Genomic DNA, 24,163 nt, shown 5'->3' on the forward strand with positions numbered 1-24,163 from the left:
GTACTCGACCAGGCAACTGGGCTCTATGTCCCTATTTTCTACATCCTCTGCACGTCGAAAACACAAGATACGTATTGGAATATCTTCAACTTCATCGTTGAATGCACCGACGAGAAGATTCGACCGGCGGCGATAGTATGCGCCTTTGAGGCTGCTCTTATCAATGCTGTTGCTGTGCAATTTCCAGAAGCACAGCGCATCGGCTGCTTTTTTCACTTTAAGCAGGCGGTGAGGCGAAAGATGAAGAAGCTGGCGATTCCTGAGGTTCAAATTCGAATTGCTATGCAACCTGGTGTTCTTGATATGCTTACCGTTATCAAACGGAAGCATATCAAGACGAAGGGTGTGCGCTTTGTTCAGCAGAGTATTCGGGAGAAGTGCGATGAAGCTGGCACCGTCTACTCTGCAACTAAGTGGGAACGTTTCTGGCGTTATTTTGCCAAGGTGTGGATCAAAAAATACGGTCCTGAAGTTTGGAACGTCCATGGACTTGATCGTGGCCTGGTGAACCGGACTAATAATCCGTTAGAACGTTTTAATCGGGAGATGAACGGGGCATTCAGCGCACCACACCCCACGTTACCTGTTTTCGTCAGCACAATTGAGCGGCTAGCACGTGGACATGTACAGCGCCGCCTGGACACTCCCTCACGAGCACGCAAGCGCCCCCGCTACGACGTTCAATTGCCACGTGCAGTTGAATTTGAATCGACGGACGAGTCTGACGCTGCTGAGGAAGGTGTCAAATCTGGGCTGGGCGTCGAGGACTACTCGAATGATTCGGATAGCGCTGATGATGCAGCGGAGGCAGAGGATAGCGCTGATGATGCGGCGGAGGCAGCGGAGAGCAACAGCGACTCAGACAGCAGTGCCAACGACAGCGACGAAAATGCCCACGAGTTTCCGTTCGAATACGAGGGAGACGACGCGAGTGATTCTGCAGTAGTGTAGGATGAGGCATTGCAACAGGTGTTTCACGAGGACTCACCTGCAGTAGGAAGTAGGTTAGATATGATACGTGTCTGGGCTGCTAGGAAGGTTTCCTCGTTTTGTTCCGAGCCTAGCAGCAAATAAAAAGCAGCAACCCTTTGAATTCACTGTCGGTCTGGTCTCGCAAATTGGTCTCGAGACCCGATCGAGACCAGACCTGTAGGTGACCCATTTTAAATTCTTCCATTCGTTTACCAGACATCGATAGTTTTAGTTCTAGAAACGGCAATCCCTACCTATCGTCAACAATGACGAGCGCAATATCACACCGAGCTCTGCGCGTGGTACAGATACTGTCCGCTAATTCTAAGCGAGGAGCACTGGTTTTCTAGAAAAAAATGTAGCTGCATTATGTCAGTGAGTACTTAGAAATCATTATGCGAGCGAATAATTTGTCGACTGACACACTCAGTCTTAGAAGATAATATATAAGCATATTATCCTGTGCTAGTGTACATCCCTGCAGTGTACGTTGGATGTAACGATATCATCAGTGCAGGGCTTGGAAAGTAAAATATAAAATCGTGCTTGGATGTCAGGAAGAAATAATTATATATTTCGCAAAACGGGGAGGCAATAATAATAGTCTAGATACTTTTCGTAAATGCTGGAATAAATACCAGGCGTTTTGCTACTGTTAGACGACTATTTGCGTAAGCTAACCATGTCCATGCATCATTTCAGCTTGTATCAGAAACAGCGTTCTAACTCGAATCAAGCGGTTTGGTCTTGCATATTTGATATTCTCTGTACCAGTGATACTACCCTGGTGAATGCTGCTTGTGGCGGCCAAGCGTTACATCACCGTAAAATTACGACTAGCCGAAGTAATTTAATCGTCGTGAATGTTTCCCGAACAGTTGCACTGAGCGCTTAAATCCTTCTAGTGATCGCAGTGCGACTCGTACAGGATGATCACGTTTTATACTGTTAGAACAAAGCATCCAAACGAATACAGGACTGCAGTAAGTGTATGCAGTAATAAAGCTTTAAGGAACGCATTTGAAGCTCAATTTGTACAGAACCAATTGACAAGAACCTTTTGCTGGTACTTTGAGTAAAACAAATATTCTCTATATATATCAGAGGCTGATTACTGACGCACATTACTGCAAAATCAACGAGGAAGCAGCCGTCCTGTACACAATTTTAGATCCAGAGCTTCACCGTGTAAAACACGGTTTTGTATCATTATTATTGTACAGTAACATATTTTACGGGGAGCGTGGGGTTTAAAAAAAAACTCTCTATAATTAGTTTATTTTATTATTTTTTCTCTAGATCTTCAACATTACAACAGAAGAAACAGAAGCAACAATCGTAAAAAAAATTCCGATAGTAAATGTACATCCAGCTTTGGTTCCTTTGTAAGTCTCGAGCGTAAATTCATATTTGGAATGTCTGAATTTTAACGTAAGCTATGAACGCTAGAACAGAGGCTGCGTTGCTCTGGTTTACGCCTTGTTGAGCCTAGTTCAATCACTGCCACTTCCATCATGGTGAGACTTTCGACTAGAACAAATCGGCGACTTCTCTACTGAAGAGCTACGATAGCGGATGACAAGCAATAGGATTCTTTACAGATAGCTCATGAACCTGCTCGCCCACTACGGTCCGTTCGATCACAACTGGATTTTCTTCCCACAGAGCAAGTCAAGTACCAACCAACCAGCGACCAAGTCAACGACACAGCAACGCAGCCATGAAGTTCCACGCTTTTCTCGTCGCCATGATGGCTGTCGTCGGTGCTGTCGCCGCTGCGGACCAGCCTTTGGTCAAGTCGGCGGCCGAAGCTCTCGAACAAGCTCAAGCGTCCGCGTTACCCGATGGCGTCGCGCTCACGGGTGAAACGGAGAAGATCGAGCCTCCTGCCAATGCCGCTGCAACGATCACAAAAGAAGACCACGGTGACAAGGATGACAGCGACAATGGCAAGGACAAGGACGACGATAAGGAGAACTTCGGATGGGGTTTCGGTGGAGGCCTCGGTGGAGGTTTCGGCGGGTGGGGACTCGGTGGATGGGGAGGCTGGGGCGGTTGGGGTGGCTTCGGGTCCTACCGCTTCGGATTCAGGTGCGGCGGTGTCCCCGGCTGGGCCTATCCGCTGGGCTACTGGAACACGTTTGGCGCAGGTCTGTATGGCGGCGGGTGTGGTCTGGGCATGCCTTTCGGTGGTCTTTACTACTGCTAAGTTTGCGAGTGGAGAGGCAGTAATAGATTGCCACGAAGCTTCGCTACTTCCCTGACCATAAAGGGGGTAGTGTTGTAGGCTGCTTCATAAAAAAAAGGGTTTCTATGCTCACGTCTTTGAATCAAATACTGAGGTATTTGAAATCTTTCTAAAACCTCAATTTTCTTGAAATTATTCGTTTACCAGACATCGATAGTTTCAGTTCTAGAAACGGCAATCCCTACCTATCGTCAACAATGACGAGCGCAACAGAGGTCGGAAAATACAATACTGTATTGTATTGATGGCAAATTTTGGCCGCAATAAAAATTTCAATATGAGCACTCCCAATAATAAAAATTGCCGCAATTTAAATATATTGGAGCAATATCTAGCTATGTCTTGCCCTTCCGTGTACTCTTGCACCAGCCATGATCCCCGTGAGTATGCTGGCCCGGTAGTCGACTGGCCAAGCCACGCCAAGCTCGTCATCATTAATAGTCGCTATCATGTTCTGTGGTAGGTCTGACGACGGCTGCCAGGTTAGTTCTCGAAACCCCAAGAAACTAAAAAGTAGTCTTGCCCGTCTTGACTAGTTTTCTTAGCGTATATACTATCAGCAACATATAAGGCGGGGCCATCATCGAATTTTGAAGTTTCATCTTCTGAGTCCGTGTTATTCTGGAGAGCCTCCATGTTTCATCTTCTACTGTCGTTTGACGTTAGCAAGTGCGAGGAGTTGCTTGTTTCGTTTGCTTTTACGTAGCCGGGAAGTCTGGAAATGTAGCTGCTGCTTCACAAGTGCACTATACCAGGCAGCGGCTGAACCTACAATTCTTATCTAGAGGACGACACAACACTTAATGATATGTGGTGATTATTCTCGACAAGATAGCGAGTCAAGAATAGTTTTTTTGACTGAGCATCTTGTTAGAATATTTGTTTCTAAGTAATTCATCGGAATGATGTAGCAACTAATAATTTGTGCTATTAGTTGAGATTAGAGTACCCTGTCCCTCCAGTTTGTTTCCGCTCGTTGCCGCAAATATTGCAGCGAAACAGCCCTTGACCTAGTATTGTATAGAAGTAGGCGGCGATTTGCTTGTTTAGGACCATCGTAGTTCAAAAATGAAGTGAAGTTTGAGTTGTGGCTCGCGTATCGTAGCTTACCAAGACACTCTCGTAGCCACCGGTTTCAGGTTGGTGTGGAGATAGTGTAATGAACAGCGAAAATGATGTCATAAGATCTGATTGGTGATGTCATATCGAAACAATTAAACGGTTCCTACCAGGGAGCCTTTTGCCATATTTATTGTCAATAATTGGTCCAATACCATATTGTATTGATAAGCTCAACTACCAATAATACATATTTATATTGCAAAACCCAATAATTTATTGAATCGCAATTATTATTTCCGACCTCTGGAGCGCAATATCACAACGAATCTGCGCGTGGTACAGATACCGTCCGCTAATTCTAAGCGAGGAGCACTGGTTTTCTAGAAAAAAATGTAGCTGCATTCTGTCAGTGAGTACTTAGAAATCATTATGCGAGCGTATAATTTGTCGACTGACACACCAAGTCTTAGAAGATAACATCTAAGGATATTATCCTGTGGCTAGATTACATCCCTGTAGTGCACGTTGGATGTAATGATAGCATCAGTGCAGGACTTATTATGAAGGCCGATAAACTAGTTGCGGAGGCTGGGGCGGTTGGGGTGGCTTTGGGCCCTACCGCTTCAGATTCAAGTGCGGCGGTGTCCCCAGATGGTCCTATCCGTTGGGCTACTGGAACACGTTTGGCGCAGGTCTGTATAGCGGCGGGTGCGGTCTGGGCATGCCTTTCGGTGGTCTCTACTACTGCTAAGTTTGCGAGTGGTGGGGCAGTAGTAGATTGCCACGAATTCCCTGTCCATAAAAAGGGGGTAGTGTTGTAGGCTGCTTAAAGAAAAGGCTTTCTATGCTCACGTCTTTGAACGTCGCTCTACAACTTTATACACCGCCCGGTTCCAAAATGACGATCTGGTAAAAGCTCGAACTTATTAAAACGTCGACCGAAGCCAGACACTTTTTCAAATGAACTTCGAAACTTCAATGTTCTAGTTTTAACACTTCTATTTTCTTCTAGAACGGTTAGATTTATGTTGGCCACACCGCCCTAACCGATCAGCTGTCCCATTTCTGTGGACCACACCAATCGAGTACCATCCATTCCCACGACAGCCGCAGAAGACACTGCAGCACGTCACCTCCCTCTCCCCGTGAGCAGTTCGTTCAATAGACGCCGACGCAGACAGAAATGAGCAGCTGGAACTCAGACGACCGGTGGCAGGACTCAAGCTCGTCTACGACTGGGTCGAGCTACGACTCGTCGGCGACGAGCGGCCTCGAGTTCCCCGTTCTCCCCACGATCCCGTCGGGCAGCATCGACATCGGCTCCATCGCGCCGGTCTTCGGTGTGGCCGCATACGACGATGACGCCGACTATTTGGACTACGACAAGACTGGTCGCCCGTTCATGGAGCAGATGAGCGGGTCGTGCGGTACCGCCTACTTCTCGGGTATCATCGGCGGCGGTGCCTACGGAGCGCTGAAGGGCTTCTCGCGTTCGCCCAGCACCAAGTTTAAAATCAGGATGAACTCGCTTATGAATGGCGCTGCCACACGCGGCTCCAAGGCTGGTAACGCGCTCGGCTGTTTGGGTAAGTTCGTGCGGGTTTTGTTGAATTTTCAAGCTTTTTAATTGACATTTCTGTGCCTGTGCTGAAGCTATGGTCTACAAGGCGTTCGAGTACGTGGCGGACTCGGCTGAGATTGAGAACATTGTCAAGTTTGACCAGGTGACGCCGATCCTGGCGTCGGCAGCTACTGGTGTGTTCTACAAGTCGACTGCCGGTCCCAAGGCTATGGTGCTGGCTGGCGCGCTGGGTGCTGGGCTCATGACGGTGGTGCAGTTCGGCATCAAGCCTTTCTACCCGCGACTATAGACGACCATTTCGGTTTCCTGCTGCAGCTCTCTTTTTGATCGCGGAGTAGAAGATCGACGACGTCGTCTAGAACGTGATTCTGCTCCCTGGCAGTGCCAATATCGGCACGGAGGAAGATGTATTATCTATGCAGAAGATAGAGAACAGGTCGAAGTCGAGCCATGTGTAGCAGAGCTTGAAGGACGCGGTGCATTTGTAAGTTAGTACAGCAGATTTTTTCATCTCATTTTCGACAATTTTTTTAAGGATTTCATTTTTCTTAATGATAAGAGAGGGTAAAGCTTAGCGAAAAGCATTTGTTTTTCATAAGACAATCCTGTCATACAGCCTACTGAGCTTCCCGCGCTTTTTCTCTCCTATTGGTTCAAATTCAAATCGATGATGGCGTCGTACGCGCTGGAGCTGCATGCGCTCAAGGCGGAGCTGCAGAGCACTCTGGCGCGTTTAGGCGTGGACCCAATCAGCTCTGACGACGACGCAGCCCAGAACACCGCTCCAGCCATCTCAGAACCCGCAAGACGACGCTCTCGACGTCGCCCTACGCGATGGAACCGACGTCGACTGACACAGGAGCTGGCTGCAGCTTCTCAGAGGCGACAGGAGTTCGAGAGGCAGTTGCAGCAGGAGATACAGAGGCGGGAGGAAGATGGACATCAACAGGACCAAAATGAATCGCACAGAACAGCGTGGCAGGCTGCGATCACGGAGCTCCAGCAGCAACGAGCGGAGATCAGGCGGCAGATGGAGCAGGACACCACCACGAATACAGTACAGACTGAAGAAGCTCAGCCGATACAGAATCAGGTGTCTAGTTTTCCTATAGGGAACAGCGAGGAGAATCAGTTTTCTATCGGTGGAGTGGTGACTTTGGAGCCGTTGTCTTCATCACAACGGGGCCAAGTGGCGACGTTCACAAGTTCGAGGAGTGGCGTGTCGTTCCAACCTGTCGCTCCCGTCTCTGCTTCTGCGTGTGGACCTCTGTCAGTGTTGGATACTTTTCCGAGGTATCGCCCGACACCTGATGCGCTGACCGACGTGTTCTCGCTGCAACTCAAGTTCGCTGAGACGATGCTGAAGCTCGAGAAATCCGTACAAACGCGCGACCAATTACTGCATTATGGAGCTTCGACTCAACGGACTGCAACACGCTCTAGAGAGCAGCATGACCGGACTCGTCGTCGTCAACGCAGACGATCTGAAAGTGGCTCCACCGGCGACCCCAGTGTCGTGTACCGAGCAAGCCACAGCGAGTCGTTCAGCTCAAGCGCGCACTCCTTCTCGTCGCTGGATTCAACGCCACATCGTCCGAGTGTCCGAGTGCGCTATCCGAACTTCGGAGTGTCGAGAGCGACCACAGCCGAGACGCTCGCACCTTCCTCATCGGGTGCAGAGCATTCGCCTGAGTCCGAGACGAATGACGCAGCCAGGACGCTACCGCTTCAGGAACCGCCGACAGATACTGACCGAACGCCCACCACTGGCAGCAGCGTGACCACTCCAACCACTGGAAGCGACCAGAAATCCAACACGTCATCGTCCAAGCAAGTCCGTTTCGGTGAAGACGCCTACTCCACGCCAATCCTTGCTCGAAAGTTCAACTTCGATGGACCGTCAATGGACGAAGATGACGACGAGGAGAAGGAGCAAGAGCTGGAGAGTGTGTTGAGCTTCCTTGACGGGTCCAGCGTTACCAGCGTCGAACTGAACGACGCGTCCTTCCTTCGCGCTTTTGAGCGCTTCCGGCGGGAGCTGAACGTGTCCAGTAGACGCAACACTATTCAATCGCCACAGCCACCGCTGGCGAGGAAACTTTTTCCAGGGCCGAGTGATGCGGTGGCAGGAGATGTAGATACCTCAGTTGCATCTGCTGGTCACGACGATGGCCGCAACACCGAGCTAGAAAGGTTAGATACCAGCGAGCTACAAGAGCGACGGAGACAGCTGTGTCTAGACATCCAGGCGGAGAGCGCTCAACTGGTGCTAAACTTTGGGACTGGGGCAACAGATGCAGAGCAAACAAAGAATCGCTTACTGACATTGCGAGATGAACTCAAGGCAGTTGACGCGCAGTTGAATACCGGAGTACTAAACTAAGTAGTGCTTAAGTAATACAATGCTCAATGTTTCCGTTGGCACCAACAAAGAGCATCATCATTACGAACTCAACATTAAAATGTGGCTCACTCACTGTCACTTCACTCATTCGTTTTGTCGAGCCCGAACCGGCGACTTTGCTGCTCAAGAGCTGCGGAACCCTCATGGCACAGGAAGACCATACCACCGAGTCTGTTCCTTCAGAAGGCCGATTTTAGCACAACTGGATTTGCTTTCCATACTGCACGTCACGTACCAACTCATCGACCAGGACGACGGGAAAACTCACCAATACCATGAAGTTCAACCGCTTCCTCGTAGCCATGATGGCCGTCCTCGGTGCTGCCACCGCCGCCACCGCCGACCAACCTGTCGTCAAAACCCCAGCTGAAGCATTCGAGCTAGTTGCACTACCCGACGGCGTCACGTTCACAGGGGCGACGGAGAAGATCGATCCTCCTGCGAATGCCGCTGCAATGATCAAAAAGGAGGCCCATGACGACAAGAATGACAGCGACAATGACAAGGACGACGAGAAGGAGCAATACGGGTGGGGGCTCGGTGGAGGCCTAAGTGGTCTTGGCGGCTGGGAACTCGGTGGCTGGGGTGGCTGGGGCGGTTGGGATGGCTATGGAACCTACCGCTTCGGATTCATGTGCGGCGGTGTCCCTGGCTGGGCCTATCCGTTGGGATACTGAAACAGGTTTGGTGCGGGTCTGTACGGCGGCGGGTGCGGTCTTGGCATTCCTTCCGGTGGTCTCTACTACTGCTAGTTCTTTGAACTGTGGGCCTACGGAGCCTTCCTACTACCAAAATTTGCTTCGTCTACGACTTCGAATGAAGAGGTTATCTTTTTTCATGGGCTTTGAGCACCTATCGAGGTTAAATACGTACAAATTCATCCGTATTATCGTTGTTTTGAATGAAGAGACTGCCAACCATTAAGTGTAACCAGATTACATATATATAGAAATTTTGTAGTGATTGAAAATACATTGACCTTTACTTGCAGATAAGTACTGCTTCGAACATATTTTTTAGCAGTGTTATATTCCCAATGGGAGCTCTGTACAAATATCAACTTGCGATTTGAACTGCATGCGAGGAAGAATTGCAATACAGTACATTATTGCAGAGATCTAGAATATCGTCGAGATTGCGCTGCAGAGTCCTTCCAAGCAAAAGCTGATGGCATGAGAGACTCTCAGGGCCATTCTCAACCGGCACATGCGCTCCCATGCGCCCAAGTAAAGGGATATGATTGGCTAGCTTTTGACTAGGGCGCATGCGCCTGAGAGTATAAAAAGGCGCCATGCGACTTTAAAGTTGCATGCGTTTTAGGGGTCACTTGGGCAAGGTGGGGTAAGGTGTGAAGCACTAGCCAATCAACTTTCTTCCCATGGCTGTTTTGGGATCTTAAATCGTCACAAAGGAATTCCTCGGCTCCCTCGACGTCATGGTCTCACCTCTGGAAAGTGAAGCGTTTGTCGCTGTGCTGGTTCCAGTTTTGACTTGTGCTGTCGCTCAGTTAGCGGATGAAGGAAGTGAAATGCTTGTGGTTGGGGAGAGTTTGAATTGGAATGTGCACGCCGATCGATTGTTGCTGGAGGGAGAGTTTAATCAGTACTATTCTATGAGTCCAAGTGGTTTTGAGTGTTTGCTTGCCCTAGTTGGGGCTGAACTGGCTGTTGACCCTCTGCAGTCTGCAAGACGTGCTTGTGGAGAGCCGCAGGTATCGCCGTCGGAGATGCCTCAAAGTTGCGTCAGTTCGCTTGCGGGCGGTGTTATCACCATGTACGAGTCATTACAGGCACCAGTAGAGCTGGTTTTATAGAATTGTGCACTCCGTTTTACGAGCTATTAATCGCAGTGAACAGCTATCCATTTCATTTCCAGAATCTGAAGAGGACATGGAGCTAAATGCGGCTGGATTCCGCGGGCTGAGCACGGGGGGGGCGCGATTCCTGGCTGTATCGGTGCAATCGATGGGTGGCTTTGTCCTACACAAGTGCCTCGCAGGTCGGAATGTGGCCGCGTCATTTCATTCTAATCAGGACATTATCAACGGTACGGACTTAATGTCCAGGCATGTTGTGATCACAGAAGCCGTTTTACAGCCATGGCGTGTCGATCTCCCGGAGGGAGGAATGACTCTGTTGCTTTTTCTTAATGGTCACTAAGTGATACTCTTTCACAAATTCGTGGACCTTACTTTGTTGTGGCGGACAACGCTTACCCGCAGACTCGAGTGGTTCTCACGCCGTTTAATGAGGCCCAAACGCGGAATCGTCCCGATCGGGATAACGTCAACTTCTACCTAAGTCAGTGTCATATACGTATTGAGATGGACTTTGGCTTGCTAGTCAACAAGTGGAGGGTTTTCAAACGCCCACTGCGTGTCCGACTTGCCAATGTTGGGCACGTCATTCACGCATGCATGCGTTTACATAATTTTGTATTGACCGGTTTGCTGTAGAAAAATCCTTAGGCGCAAAAAAACCATTAAAGTAATGCGGCGTGAGCTACGGACTTGGAATGAATCTCGGGATCTCTCTTACTTGCATACTCAGTGCATGATCAGCGGCCGCAGACGGGTGGAGGTAATGGATGAAATGACACGAGTAGTTGTGATGGAGCACATTGAAGCGCACAATTTAAATCGTCCCGTCCGTAATATCGCTCGCCGGAACGCGAAAAGTAATTAAACTTAATACATTTTCTCGGTTGCAGACCGTAAATGCCCTCACTCTCACTTAGTCGTATCTCGTTGTGCTCGCTGCTACTCACTGCTCTGTAGTTGCTTAACTAGTTTCGTTCTCTCCTGCATCAACAACGCCAGGTCCTCCTCAAAGATTGCTCTTTCGATTGCAGCTTCACCATCAATGAGTGCAGACAGCTTTGCGTTAACCTCGGATATCTGTCGGCGAATGTCCGCAAGCATACTCAATATACGGGCCCGTTGTTCCAGCTGACTCGTTTCAGATTCTCGCTCAGATTCCTGGCGACGGTCTTTAACGTAGCAGCTGAATGAAGATGCCATCAACTCGAAAGCATCGTGACTTTTACGTTTGGAGGGCGTGGTATTATTTGATTTGATATCTCTGAGTAGCGTATTTGAGTCCATTGTATCCAGTTCATCCTTAGCATGCAAACCTCCTTTCGCAAAGTTGGTCACCGCGAGCTTGGTTGGTCGCTGAAGGGTTGGCTGCAGGAGTTCAGGTTTCAACCGTTAATCACAATAGAGATGTCAGTAGCTTCTCCCTGATGCAAAAGACTCAACAACGCACCATCAACCACCTGCGAAGGTATAGTACATCTCCTCGACCACCGACGAAGTTACGGAACTCATTTTCGCTCTGACCAGAGCAGGAAAACTTCGTTTGTGCCTCGAAGTAGTTGCCGTTTACTTCTTTCCACATGCTGTACAACTTCTTAGCCGAGTGAACCTTCTTAGCTAAAGCGGGATTGACGCCATCGAAGAAAGAATCATCGTTGAACGCCATTTCGTTGCGCTCGTCATCCTCAGGACAAAAGTCAACGAAGGCTGCACGAACGTCAAGCCAAAAATCGCTCTTTTCATTCAGTAGCTTTCCGTCTAGTTCCGTCCGTGTCGCTGAATCGCCTGAAAGACGTGAATGTGGTGTTAATATTGGTAATAGAATGCAAGCCTAGGTGGCATCCACAAACCTGTTCTGCTGAAGCGTTCAGCAAATTCGTCGCTGAAAAGGACATTCAGCAGTCGAAACATGCAGTGTTGCTACGGGTCTCATCATGCTCTACGAGTTGCGTGCTGTCTCCGGGCAGCCCCCCCATACTTTTTTTTCTTTGCGTCGTAGTACATCAGCGCTTTAACCCGATCTTCCTTCAGTGTGCCTTTCGGTAGACGAATTTTACGTCTCGTGCACTCTTTTCGCATTTCATCAGCCTTCCACTCGTTGTGGTCGATTGATGGTACGGTCGCGGGGGCTTGAGATGAAGTCGCAGCCTCAGTAGGTGCGGCTGCCATCATATCTGGGGTCAGCACCCCGATAATGCCTTCCTCAGAGCTATCCGAGTCCGCTTCAGGCTGACAAGCTTGTCGATGTATGCGAGATAAAGGAACAGCACTTCGCGGAAGCGCCGCGGATACTGCATTCGCGTGGGGTGCAGATGACTGAGCGACTTGCAGTTGGCGTTTAAATGTCTCGGTATATTGACTCCCCGCCGCAGCAAACGGCATGAACTCTCTTGGGAGAAACGGGGATGCGATAGTCGCTGGCGCATGCGCTTGCCAAAGCTGGGTGAGCTGGGTGGACTGAGCGGGGTCACTACCAGGCTGGGCGAGCTGGGTAAACTGAGCAGGGTCACTACCGGCGAAGCTGCCTTGTGAGCTCATGCTGCGAATGCTGCGTCTCTTCAACAAGTGTTTGTGCCAACTGTCAGAGCGCTGGGGGGGGGGGCACGGGCGTTCTCAACCGCCACGAGCACACGCGCATAAAAATGGGATGTGCTGCGCTGAGCTGAGCGTGGTTGAGAATGGCCCTCAGACTTTGAAAAGGGGTTCCCGGGCCCTTCAACAACACCATCCAAACCCCTTTCCGGGTGTATTACAGACAACGACGGTGAAATCCGCCATACCTTTGAAACACGCCCGAGTCCAAACATGGTTTTCCCACTAATGAAACCAGTTTCAGCCAATCCGTATGCCGTATTTGGGCGTTTTTGTACAATCGACCCAGGATGTGCTGATTCCTGCATCGGTTCTGTACATTTTGGAATCGTTTTTGTACTTTGTGTTCAGACTTTGAGCTGAAACTGCCACTTTCAACCAATCAAATAACTGGGCGGGTATTCTTGTCGCGCGTAATTTTTCAATTTTATATGAAGGATAGTGTTCAGACACCGGGCGGATTTCACCGTCGTTGTCTGTACGTGAACAACTTACTTTTGCGCGCTGTGGTGCACTCTCTTGGATTACGCGTTTTGTGCTCGACTATGCAGACTCTTCCGATGTGTGATAGTGTTGTACGTGTTCTGCGCATGGTGGTAATTATGTTTGATTATGCGCGTTGCCGATTGTCCAAAGGTTTCACAATCGTCGCGTGCATGTCCATTGTGTTTTTCTACCTGTACATAAATCTTAACTAAGCCCTTGGTCCAAGGAGTGTTGAGTTCCCTGCGATAATCCACAATAAATTACAGGTGCAGGTATTGATACATGTTTTATTATAATACATGTGCACCATTTCTAAATCAAATCGAGTATTTCCCAGATCAGCAACAGTACAGCCGATCTTAGCCGGCACGAAAAAGTTAGCTTTATTAGAAAAGGAGATAATACTTTGCACCTATAATGCGTTTTGATGTATTCACCACGTGATATGCTACTTTTTCGCCCAGCTAGCTTTTTTAAATTAAGCTAGCCGGGCTCCTATTCATAGTTAAAATACGGGACATATCACGCGCCCTGACGAGATGATAGTGCAGGGAAATCGTGATTACGGAAGTACTAACAAGCCATTCCTTTATGGGGCGGTGAAAGCTTCATTGCATATCTCCACCCAGATTGTTTATTTGGCGTTTCTTACAGCGGCTTCTGATATGATGTAAAAAAATAGCTAATAAAAAACATTCTTTTAATGCTTATTTGTTTTGTTTATTCACCGATCCGAGTTCTGTTTAAGCTACTGTACGCTTCGTATTTCATCACGTAAGCACTTTGAATGTTGTTAGTACAGCTGATTTGCTGCATGATGCCGCGGGAGATGGGGCCACACGTCCAGTCTTGCGGCAAGCGGAACCAAGTTGCGGATCCATTAATGCTGCACGTCATTTCTCATTTATCGCTCTAGAGCTTACGAGAAACAAGCCCAAGCCTAGCTGCAGATTCCGTCACTCATGCATCTCCGTTTCGTGCTACTGACGATTGTCGCCACTCTTGTAGCGACATGTTGTAGCGAAGCTCGCTCGCTCCGGCAAGGGGCCTCCACGAAAACGACCGGTTTGGCCTCCGAACATGATCCAGAGTCGGAGGAGAGGGTGTTTAGAGTCCGCGACGTTGCATCTGGAGCTATCACAAAAGCTGAAAGCGCACCTCTCAAGACGTCGAAGTGGGATAAAGTCCTCAGCAAGTTGGCCAAGAAAATGCTTCCGGGTGCGAACGAGTACAAATTGGTGTACAATAACGGTCGGTGGAAGCCGGAGTATTACTTCTGAGTTTCGCCAGTCCTTAGAATGGCGGTGCTCATACATGTACATGCACTAAAAAGCACATACAAATCAAATTGAGAGCCACTTGTCATCACTCTTAATGCTTGCACCAGAATTCGTTACTACAGTATTTGTCAACAACTACTATAATAATCGACAACAATGCTATTGTTACGTTTTAGAATAAGTTCTGAGCACTTTCCTAATATTTTTTTTTTTAATTACCGTGAGGCAAAAACTACTACCCTTCAAAAGGCTGCGACTACCATAGCTATAAGCAATGTTGCTCACTCACTCAATCATTCGTCTCGACGAGCCCAAATCGGCGACTTTGCTGCTTAAGAACTACGGAGACTTTATGACACAGGAAGGCCATACCACCGCCTTCACAGGTCGATTTGACCACAACTGGATTTGCTTTCAATACTGCACGTCACGTACCAACTCATCGGCCAGGTCAACGGGAAAACCCACCAATACCATGAACTTCAACAGCTTCTTCGTCGCTATGATGCCCGTCCTCGGTGCTGCCACCGCCGCCACCAGCGACCAACCTGTCGTCAAAACCCCAGCCGAAGCATTCGAACTAGTTGAAGCGTCCACACTACCCGACGGCGTCACGTTCACAGGGGTGACGGAGAAGATCGATCCTCCTGCGAATGCCGCTGCAATGATCAAAAAGGAGGCCCATGACGACAAGGATGACGAGAAGGAGCAATACGGATGGGGGCTCGGTGGAGGCATAGTTTTTAGTTTTGGTGAGGTTACATTGATGTCACTTAGTTAGACTAACGACTTCCTATGCCCGTCTAAGTGGAGGCATAGGTGGTCTTGGCAGCTGGGAACTCGGTGGCTGGGGTGGCTGGGGCGGTTGGGGTGGCTATGGACCCCACCGCTTCGAATTCATGTGCGGCGGTGTCCCTGGCTGGGCCTATCCGTTGGGATACTGAAACAGGTTTGGTGCGGGTCTGTACAGCGGCGGGTGCGGTCTTGGCATTCCTTTCGGTGGTCTCTACTACTGTTAGTTCTTTGAGCTATGGGCCTACGGAGTTAACACCTTAACAAAATAGTAGTGTGCTGGCGTTCCTACTACCAAAATTTGCTTCGTCTACGACTTCGAATGAACAGGTTATCTTTTTTCATGGGCTTTGAGCACCTTTCGAGGTTACACGTACAAATTCATCAGTATTATCGTTGTTAACGACGAAGGGCTCAACGTTAAGGCAAATTAAGTTTTGAATGAAGAGACTGCCAACCATTAAGTGTAACCAGATTACATATATATAGAAATTTTGTAGTGATTGAAAAAACATTTAGATAAGTACTGCTTCAAACATATTTTTTAGCAGTGTTATATTCCCAATAGGAGCTCTGTACAAATATCAACTTGCGATTTGAACTGCATGCGAGGGATAATAGAATACAGTACATTATTGCAGCGATCTAGAATATCGTCGAGGTTGCGCTGCAGAGTCCTTCCAAGCAAAAGCTGATGGCATGAGAGGGGGGAGGGGGGCGCCAACTCTTAGACTTTGAAAAAGGGTTCCCGGGCCCCTCAACAACCCCATCCAAACCCCTTTCCGGGTGTATTACGTGAACAACTTACTTTTGCGCGCTGTGGTACACTCTCTTGGATTACGCGTTTTGTCGACTATGCAGACTCTTCCGATGTGTGATAGTGTTGTACGTGTTCTGCGCATGGTGGTAATTATTTTTGATTATGCGCGTTGCCGATTGTCCAAAGGTTTCACAATCGTCGCGTGCATGTCCATTGTGTTTTTCTACCTGTACATAAATCTTAACTAAGCCCTTGGTCCAAGGAGTGTTGAGTTCCCTGCGATAATCCACAATAAATTACAGGTGCAGGTATTGATACATGTTTTATTATAATACATGTGCACCATTTCTAAATCAAATCGAGTATTTCCCAGATCAGCAACAGTACAGCCGATCTTAGCCGGCACGAAAAAGTTAGCTTTATTAGAGAAGGAGATAATACTTTGCACCTATAATGCGTTTTGATGTATTCACCACGTGATATGCTACTTTTTCGCCCAGCTAGCTTTTTTAAATTAAGCTAGCCGGGCTCCTATTCATTGTTAGAATACGGGACATATCACGCGCCCTGACAAGATGATAGTGCAGGGAAATCGTGATCACGGAAGTACTAACAAGCCATTCCTTTATGGGGCGGTGAAAGCTTCATTGCATATCTCCACCCAGATTGTTTATTTGGCGTTTCTTACAGCGGCTTCTGATATGATGTAAAACAATAGCTAATAAAAAACATTCTTTTAATGCTTATTTGTTTTGTTTATTCACCGATCCGAGTTCTGTTTAAGCTACTGTACGCTTCGTATTTCATCACGTAAGCACTTTGAATGTTGTTAGTACAGCTGATTTGCTGCATGATGCCGCGGGAGATGGGGCCACACGTCCAGTCTTGCGGCAAGCGGAACCAAGTTGCGGATCCATTAATGCTGAACGTCATTTCTCATTTATCGCTCTAGAGCTTACGAGAAACAAGCCCAAGCCTAGCTGCAGATTCCGTCACTCATGCATCTCCGTTTCGTGCTACTGACGATTGTCGCCACTCTTGTAGCGACATGTTGTAGCGAGGCTCGCTCGCTCCGGCAAGGGGCCTCCACGAAAACGACCGGTTTGGCCTCCGAACATGATCCAGAGTCGGAGGAGAGGGTGTTTAGAGTCCGCGACGTTGCATCTGGAGCTATCACAAAAGCTGAAAGCGCACCTCTCAAGACGTCGAAGTGGGATAAAGGCCTTTAGCAAGTTGGCCAAGAAAATGCTTCCGGGTGCGAACGAGTACAAATTGGTGTACAATAACGGTCGGTGGAAGCCGGAGTATTACTTCTGAGTTTCGCCAGTCCTTAGAATGGCGGTGCTCATACCTGTACATGCACTAAAAAGCACATACAAATCAAATTAAGAGCCACTTGTCATCACTCTTAATGCTTGCACCAGAATTCGTTACTACAGTATTTGTCAACAACTACTATAATAATCGACAACAACGCTATTGTTAAGTTTTAGAATAAGTTCTGAGCACTTTCCTAATATTTGTTTTTTTTAATTACCGTGAGGCGGAAACTACTACCCTTCAGGCGTCAAACAAAATGTTGCGACTATCATAGCTATAAGCAATGTTGCTCGATCACTGTCCCTTTAATCGTTCGTCTCGACGAGCCCAAATCGGCGACGTTGCTGCTTAAGAACTACGGAGACTTTATGACACAGGAAGGCCATACCACCGCCTTCACAGGTCGATTTGACCACAACTGGATTTGCTTTCAATACTGCACGTCACGTACCAACTCATCGGCCAGGTCAACGGGAAAACCCACCAATACCATGAACTTCAACAGCTTCTTCGTCGCTATGATGCCCGTCCTCGGTGCTGCCACCGCCGCCACCGCCGACCAACCTGTCGTCAAAACCCCAGCCGAAGCATTCGAACTAGTTGAAGCGTCCACACTACCCGACGGCGTCACGTTCACAGGGGTGACGGAGAAGATCGATCCTCCTGCGAATGCCGCTGCAATGATCAAAAAGGAGGCCCATGACGACAAGGATGACGAGAAGGAGCAATACGGATGGGGGCTCGGTGGAGGCATAGTTTTTAGTTTTGGTGAGGTTACATTGATGTCACTTAGTTAGACTAACGACTTCCTATGTCCGTCTAAGTGGAGGCATAGGTGGTCTTGGCAGCTGGGAACTCGGTGGCTGGGGTGGCTGGGGCGGTTGGGGTGGCTATGGACCCCACCGCTTCGGATTCATGTGCGGCGGTGTCCCTGGCTGGGCCTATCCGTTGGGATACTGAAAACAGGTTTGGTGCGGGTCTGTACAGCGGCGGGTGCGGTCTTGGCATTCCTTTCGCTGGTCTCTACTACTGTTAGTTCTTTGAGCTGTGGGCCTACGGAGTTAACACCTTAACAAAATAGTAGTGTGCTGGCCTTCCTACTACCAAAATTTGCTTCGTCTACGACTTCGAATGAACAGGTTATCTTTTTTCATGGGCTTTGAGCACCTTTCGAGGTTACACGTACAAATTCATCAGTATTATCGTTGTTAACGACGAAGGGCTCAACGTTAAGGCAAATTAAGTTTTGAATGAAGAGACTGCCAACCATTAAGTGTAACCAGATTACATATATATAGAAATTTTGTAGTGATTGAAAACATTTAGATAAGTACTGCTTCAAACATATTTTTTAGCAGTGTTATATTCCCAATAGGAGCTCTGTACAAATATCAACTTGCGATTTGAACTGCATGCGAGGGATAATTGCAATACAGTACAATATTGCAGCGATCTAGAATATCGTCGAGGTTGCGCTGCAGAGTCCTTCCAAGCAAAAGCTGATGGCATGAGAGGGGGGAGGGGGGCGCCAACTCTTAGACTTTGAAAAAGGGTTCCCGGGCCCTTCAACAACCCCATCCAAACCCCTTTCCGGGTGTATTACGTGAACAACTTACTTTTGCGCGCTGTGGTACACTCTCTTGGATTACGCGTTTTGTGCTCGACTATGCAGACTCTTCCGATGTGCGATAGTGTTGTACGTGTTCTGCGCATGGTGGTAATTATTTTTGATTATGCGCGTTGCCGATTGTCCAAAGGTTTCACAATCGTCGCGTGCATGTCCATTGTGTTTTTCTACCTGTACATAAATCTTAACTAAGCCCTTGGTCCAAGGAGTGTTGAGTTCCCTGCGATAATCCACAATAAATTACAGGTGCAGGTATTGATACATGTTTTATTATAATACATGTGCACCATTTCTAAATCAAATCGAGTATTTCCCAGATCAGCAACAGTACAGCCGATCTTAGCCGGCACGAAAAAGTTAGCTTTATTAGAGAAGGAGATAATACTTTGCACCTATAATGCGTTTTGATGTATTCACCACGTGATATGCTACTTTTTCGCCCAGCTAGCTTTTTTAAATTAAGCTAGCCGGGCTCCTATTCATTGTTAGAATACGGGACATATCACGCGCCCTGACAATATGATAGTGCAGGGAAATCGTGATTACGGAAGTACTAACAAGCCATTCCTTTATGGGGCGGTGAAAGCTTCATTGCATATCTCCACCCAGATTGTTTATTTGGCGTTTCTTACAGCGGCTTCTGATATGATGTAAAAAAATAGCTAATAAAAAACATTCTTTTAATGCTTATTTGTTTTGTTTATTCACCGATCCGAGTTCTGTTTAAGCTACTGTACGCTTCGTATTTCATCACGTAAGCACTTTGAATTTTATTAGTACAGCTGATTTGCTGCATGATGCCGCGGGAGATGGGGCCACACGTCCAGTCTTGCGGCAAGCGGAACCAAGTTGCGGATCCATTAATGCTGCACGTCATTTCTCATTTATCGCTCTAGAGCTTACGAGAAACAAGCCCAAGCCTAGCTGCAGATTCCGTCACTCATGCATCTCCGTTTCGTGCTACTGACGATTGTCGCCACTCTTGTAGCGACATGTTGTAGCGAGGCTCGCTCGCTCCGGCAAGGGGCCTCCACGAAAACGACCGGTTTGGCCTCCGAACATGATCCAGAGTCGGAGGAGAGGGTGTTTAGAGTCCGCGACGTTGCATCTGGAGCTATCACAAAAGCTGAAAGCGCACCTCTCAAGACGTCGAAGTAGGATAAAGTCCTCAGCAAGTTGGCCAAGAAAATGCTTCCGGGTGCGAACGAGTACAAATTGGTGTACAATAACGGTCGGTGGAAGCCGGAGTATTACTTCTGAGTTTCGCCAGTCCTTAGAATGGCGGTGCTCATACCTGTACATGCACTAAAAAGCACATACAAATCAAATTAAGAGCCACTTGTCATCACTCTTAATGCTTGCACCAGAATTCGTTACTACAGTATTTGTCAACAACTACTATAATAATCGACAACAACGCTATTGTTAAGTTTTAGAATAAGTTCTGAGCACTTTCCTAATATTTGTTTTTTTTAATTACCGTGAGGCGGAAACTACTACCCTTCAGGCGTCAAACAAAATGTTGCGACTATCATAGCTATAAGCAATGTTGCTCGATCACTGTCCCTTTAATCGTTCGTCTCGACGAGCCCAAATCGGCGACGTTGCTGCTTAAGAACTACGGAGACCTCATGACACAGGAAGGCCATACCACCGCCTTCACAGGTCGATTTGACCACAACTGGATTTGCTTTCAATACTGCACGTCACGTACCAACTCATCGGCCAGGTCAACGGGAAAACCCACCAATACCATGAACTTCAACAGCTTCTTCGTCGCTATGATGCCCGTCCTCGGTGCTGCCACCGCCGCCACCGTCGACCAACCTGTCGTCAAAACCCCAGCCGAAGCATTCGAACTAGTTGAAGCGTCCACACTACCCGACGGCGTCACGTTCACAGGGGTGACGGAGAAGATCGATCCTCCTGCGAATGCCGCTGCAATGATCAAAAAGGAGGCCCATGACGACAAGGATGACGAGAAGGAGCAATACGGATGGGGGCTCGGTGGAGGCATAGTTTTTAGTTTTGGTGAGGTTACATTGATGTCACTTAGTTAGACTAACGACTTCCTATGCCCGTCTAAGTGGAGGCATAGGTGGTCTTGGCAGCTGGGAACTCGGTGGCTGGGGTGGCTGGGGCGGTTGGGGTGGCTATGGACCCCACCGCTTCGGATTCATGTGCGGCGGTGTCCCTGGCTGGGCCTATCCGTTGGGATACTGAAACAGGTTTGGTGCGGGTCTGTACAGCGGCGGGTGCGGTCTTGGCATTCCTTTCGGTGGTCTCTACTACTGTTAGTTCTTTGAGCTGTGGGCCTACGGAGTTAACACCTTAACAAAATAGTAGTGTGCTGGCGTTCCTACTACCAAAATTTGCTTCGTCTACGACTTCGAATGAACAGGTTATCTTTTTTCATGGGCTTTAAGCACCTTTCGAGGTTACACGTACAAATTCATCAGTATTATCGTTGTTAACGACGAAGGGCTCAACGTTAAGGCAAATTAAGTTTTGAATGAAGAGACTGCCAACCATTAAGTGTAACCAGATTACATATATATAGAAATTTTGTAGTGATTGAAAAAACATTTAGATAAGTACTGCTTCAAACATATTTTTTAGCAGTGTTATATTCCCAATAGGAGCTCTGTACAAATATCAACTTGCGATTTGAACTGCATGCGAGGGATAATTGCAATACAGTACAATATTGCAGCGATCTAGAATATCGTCGAGGTTGCGCTGCAGAGTCCTTCCAAGCAAAAGCTGATGGCATGAGAGGGGGGAGGGGGGCGCCAACTCTTAGACTTTGAAAAAGGGTTCCCGGGCCCTTCAACAACCCCATCCAAACCCCTTTCCGGGTGTATTACGTGAACAACTTACTTTTGCGCGCTGTGGTACACTCTCTTGGATTACGCGTTTTGTCGACTATGCAGACTCTTCCGATGTGTGATAGTGTTGTACGTGTTCTGCGCATGGTGGTAATTATTTTTTTATTATGCGCGTTGCCGATTGTCCAAAGGTTTCACAATCGTCGCGTGCATGTCCATTGTGTTTTTCTACCTGTACATAAATCTTAACTAAGCCCTTGGTCCAAGGAGTGTTGAGTTCCCTGCGATAATCCACAATAAATTACAGGTGCAGGTATTGATACATGTTTTATTATAATACATGTGCACCATTTCTAAATCAAATCGAGTATTTCCCAGATCAGCAACAGTACAGCCGATCTTAGCCGGCACGAAAAAAGTTAGCTTTATTAGAGAAGGAGATAATACTTTGCACCTATAATGCGTTTTGATGTATTCAGCACGTGATATGCTACTTTTTCGCCCAGCTAGCTTTTTTAAATTAAGCTAGCCGGGCTCCTATTCATTGTTAGAATACGGGACATATCACGCGCCCTGACGAGATGATAGTGCAGGGAAATCGTGATTACGGAAGTACTAACAAGCCATTCCTTTATGGGGCGGTGAAAGCTTCATTGCATATCTCCACCCAGATTGTTTATTTGGCGTTTCTTACAGCGGCTTCTGATATGATGTAAAAAAATAGCTAATAAAAAACATTCTTTTAATGCTTATTTGTTTTGTTTATTCACCGTTCCGAGTTCTGTTTAAGCTACTGTACGCTTCGTATTTCATCACGTAAGCACTTTGAATTTTATTAGTACAGCTGATTTGCTGCATGATGCCGCGGGAGATGGGGCCACACGTCCAGTCTTGCGGCAAGCGGAACCAAGTTGCGGATCCATTAATGCTGCACGTCATTTCTCATTTATCGCTCTAGAGCTTACGAGAAACAAGCCCAAGCCTAGCTGCAGATTCCGTCACTCATGCATCTCCGTTTCGTGCTACTGACGATTGTCGCCACTCTTGTAGCGACATGTTGTAGCGAGGCTCGCTCGCTCCGGCAAGGGGCCTCCACGAAAACGACCGGTTTGGCCTCCGAACATGATCCAGAGTCGGAGGAGAGGGTGTTTAGAGTCCGCGACGTTGCATCTGGAGCTATCACAAAAGCTGAAAGCGCACCTCTCAAGACGTCGAAGTGGGATAAAGGCCTTTAGCAAGTTGGCCAAGAAAATGCTTCCGGGTGCGAACGAGTACAAATTGGTGTACAATAACGGTCGGTGGAAGCCGGAGTATTACTTCTGAGTTTCGCCAGTCCTTAGAATGGCGGTGCTCATACCTGTACATGCACTAAAAAGCACATACAAATCAAATTGAGAGCCACTTGTCATCACTCTTAATGCTTGCACCAGAATTCGTTACTACAGTATTTGTCAACAACTACTATAATAATCGACAACAACGCTATTGTTAAGTTTTAGAATAAGTTCTGAGCACTTTCCTAATATTTTTTTTTTTAATTACCGTGAGGCGGAAACTACTACCCTTCAGGCGTCAAACAAAATGTTGCGACTATCATACCTATAAGCAATGTTGCTCGATCACTGTCCCTTTAATCGTTCGTCTCGATGAGCCCAAATCGGCGACGTTGCTGCTTAAGAACTACGGAGACCTCATGACACAGGAAGGCCATACCCCCGCCTTCACAGGTCGATTTGACCACAACTGGATTTGCTTTCAATACTGCACGTCACGTACCAACTCATCGGCCAGGTCAACGGGAAAACCCACCAATACCATGAACTTCAACAGCTTCTTCGTCGCTATGATGCCCGTCCTCGGTGCTGCCACCGCCGCCACCGCCGACCAACCTGTCGTCAAAACCCCAGCCGAAGCATTCGAACTAGTTGAAGCGTCCACACTACCCGACGGCGTCACGTTCACAGGGGTGACGGAGAAGATCGATCCTCCTGCGAATGCCGCTGCAATGATCAAAAAGGAGGCCCATGACGACAAGGATGACGAGAAGGAGCAATACGGATGGGGGCTCCGTGGAGGCATAGTTTTTAGTTTTGGTGAGGTTACATTGATGTCACTTAGTTAGACTAACGACTTCCTATGCCCGTCTAAGTGGAGGCATAGGTGGTCTTGGCAGCTGGGAACTCGGTGGCTGGGGTGGCTGGGGCGGTTGGGGTGGATATGGACCCCACGCTTCGGATTCATGTGCGGCGGTGTCCCTGGCTGGGCCTATCCGTTGGGATACTGAAACAGGTTTGGTGCGGGTCTGTACAGCGGCGGGTGCGGTCTTGGCATTCCTTTCGGTGGTCTTTACTACTGTTAGTTCTTTGAGCTGTGGGCCTACGGAGTTAACACCTT

The 24,163-nt window shown here is 47.9% G+C and overlaps 7 protein-coding genes across 7 annotated transcripts; all 7 read left to right on the forward strand.

Moving 5' to 3' along the window:
* Positions 1 to 5,465: 5,465 nt before the first annotated feature.
* On the forward strand, positions 5,466 to 6,153 carry PITG_09493 (Mitochondrial Protein Translocase (MPT) Family; the record flags this gene model as incomplete). Its single annotated transcript, XM_002903092.1, has 2 exons — positions 5,466 to 5,868; positions 5,936 to 6,153. 2 exons carry the CDS (start codon positions 5,466 to 5,468, stop codon positions 6,151 to 6,153), a joined length of 621 nt encoding a protein of 206 aa, XP_002903138.1.
* Positions 6,154 to 6,531: 378 nt separating this feature from the next.
* On the forward strand, positions 6,532 to 8,227 carry PITG_09494 (uncharacterized protein; the record flags this gene model as incomplete). The annotated part of the gene is made up of 2 exons (XM_002903093.1): positions 6,532 to 8,057; positions 8,224 to 8,227. The coding sequence occupies 2 exons, from the start codon at positions 6,532 to 6,534 to the stop codon at positions 8,225 to 8,227; spliced, it is 1,530 nt and encodes a 509-aa protein (XP_002903139.1).
* Positions 8,228 to 8,351: 124 nt separating this feature from the next.
* PITG_09495 (uncharacterized protein) lies at positions 8,352 to 8,945 on the forward strand (the record flags this gene model as incomplete). The annotated part of the gene is made up of 1 exon (XM_002903094.1): positions 8,352 to 8,945. One exon carries the CDS (start codon positions 8,544 to 8,546, stop codon positions 8,943 to 8,945), a length of 402 nt encoding a protein of 133 aa, XP_002903140.1.
* A 5,179-nt stretch (positions 8,946 to 14,124) lies between these two features.
* PITG_09496 (secreted RxLR effector peptide protein, putative) lies at positions 14,125 to 14,442 on the forward strand (the record flags this gene model as incomplete). The annotated part of the gene is made up of 1 exon (XM_002903095.1): positions 14,125 to 14,442. The coding sequence occupies one exon, from the start codon at positions 14,125 to 14,127 to the stop codon at positions 14,440 to 14,442; it is 318 nt and encodes a 105-aa protein (XP_002903141.1).
* A 2,550-nt stretch (positions 14,443 to 16,992) lies between these two features.
* On the forward strand, positions 16,993 to 17,223 carry PITG_22889 (secreted RxLR effector peptide protein, putative; the record flags this gene model as incomplete). Its single annotated transcript, XM_002903096.1, has 1 exon — positions 16,993 to 17,223. The coding sequence occupies one exon, from the start codon at positions 16,993 to 16,995 to the stop codon at positions 17,221 to 17,223; it is 231 nt and encodes a 76-aa protein (XP_002903142.1).
* Positions 17,224 to 19,883: 2,660 nt separating this feature from the next.
* Positions 19,884 to 20,099, forward strand: PITG_09497 (secreted RxLR effector peptide protein, putative; the record flags this gene model as incomplete). Its single annotated transcript, XM_002903097.1, has 1 exon — positions 19,884 to 20,099. The coding sequence occupies one exon, from the start codon at positions 19,884 to 19,886 to the stop codon at positions 20,097 to 20,099; it is 216 nt and encodes a 71-aa protein (XP_002903143.1).
* A 2,674-nt stretch (positions 20,100 to 22,773) lies between these two features.
* Positions 22,774 to 23,004, forward strand: PITG_22890 (secreted RxLR effector peptide protein, putative; the record flags this gene model as incomplete). The annotated part of the gene is made up of 1 exon (XM_002903098.1): positions 22,774 to 23,004. One exon carries the CDS (start codon positions 22,774 to 22,776, stop codon positions 23,002 to 23,004), a length of 231 nt encoding a protein of 76 aa, XP_002903144.1.
* Between the last annotated feature and the right edge of the window lie 1,159 nt (positions 23,005 to 24,163).

The sequence above is a fragment of the Phytophthora infestans genome, genomic scaffold (genome assembly GCF_000142945.1).
Source record: "Phytophthora infestans T30-4 supercont1.15 genomic scaffold, whole genome shotgun sequence".
NCBI classification, from domain to species: domain Eukaryota; phylum Oomycota; class Peronosporomycetes; order Peronosporales; family Peronosporaceae; genus Phytophthora; species Phytophthora infestans.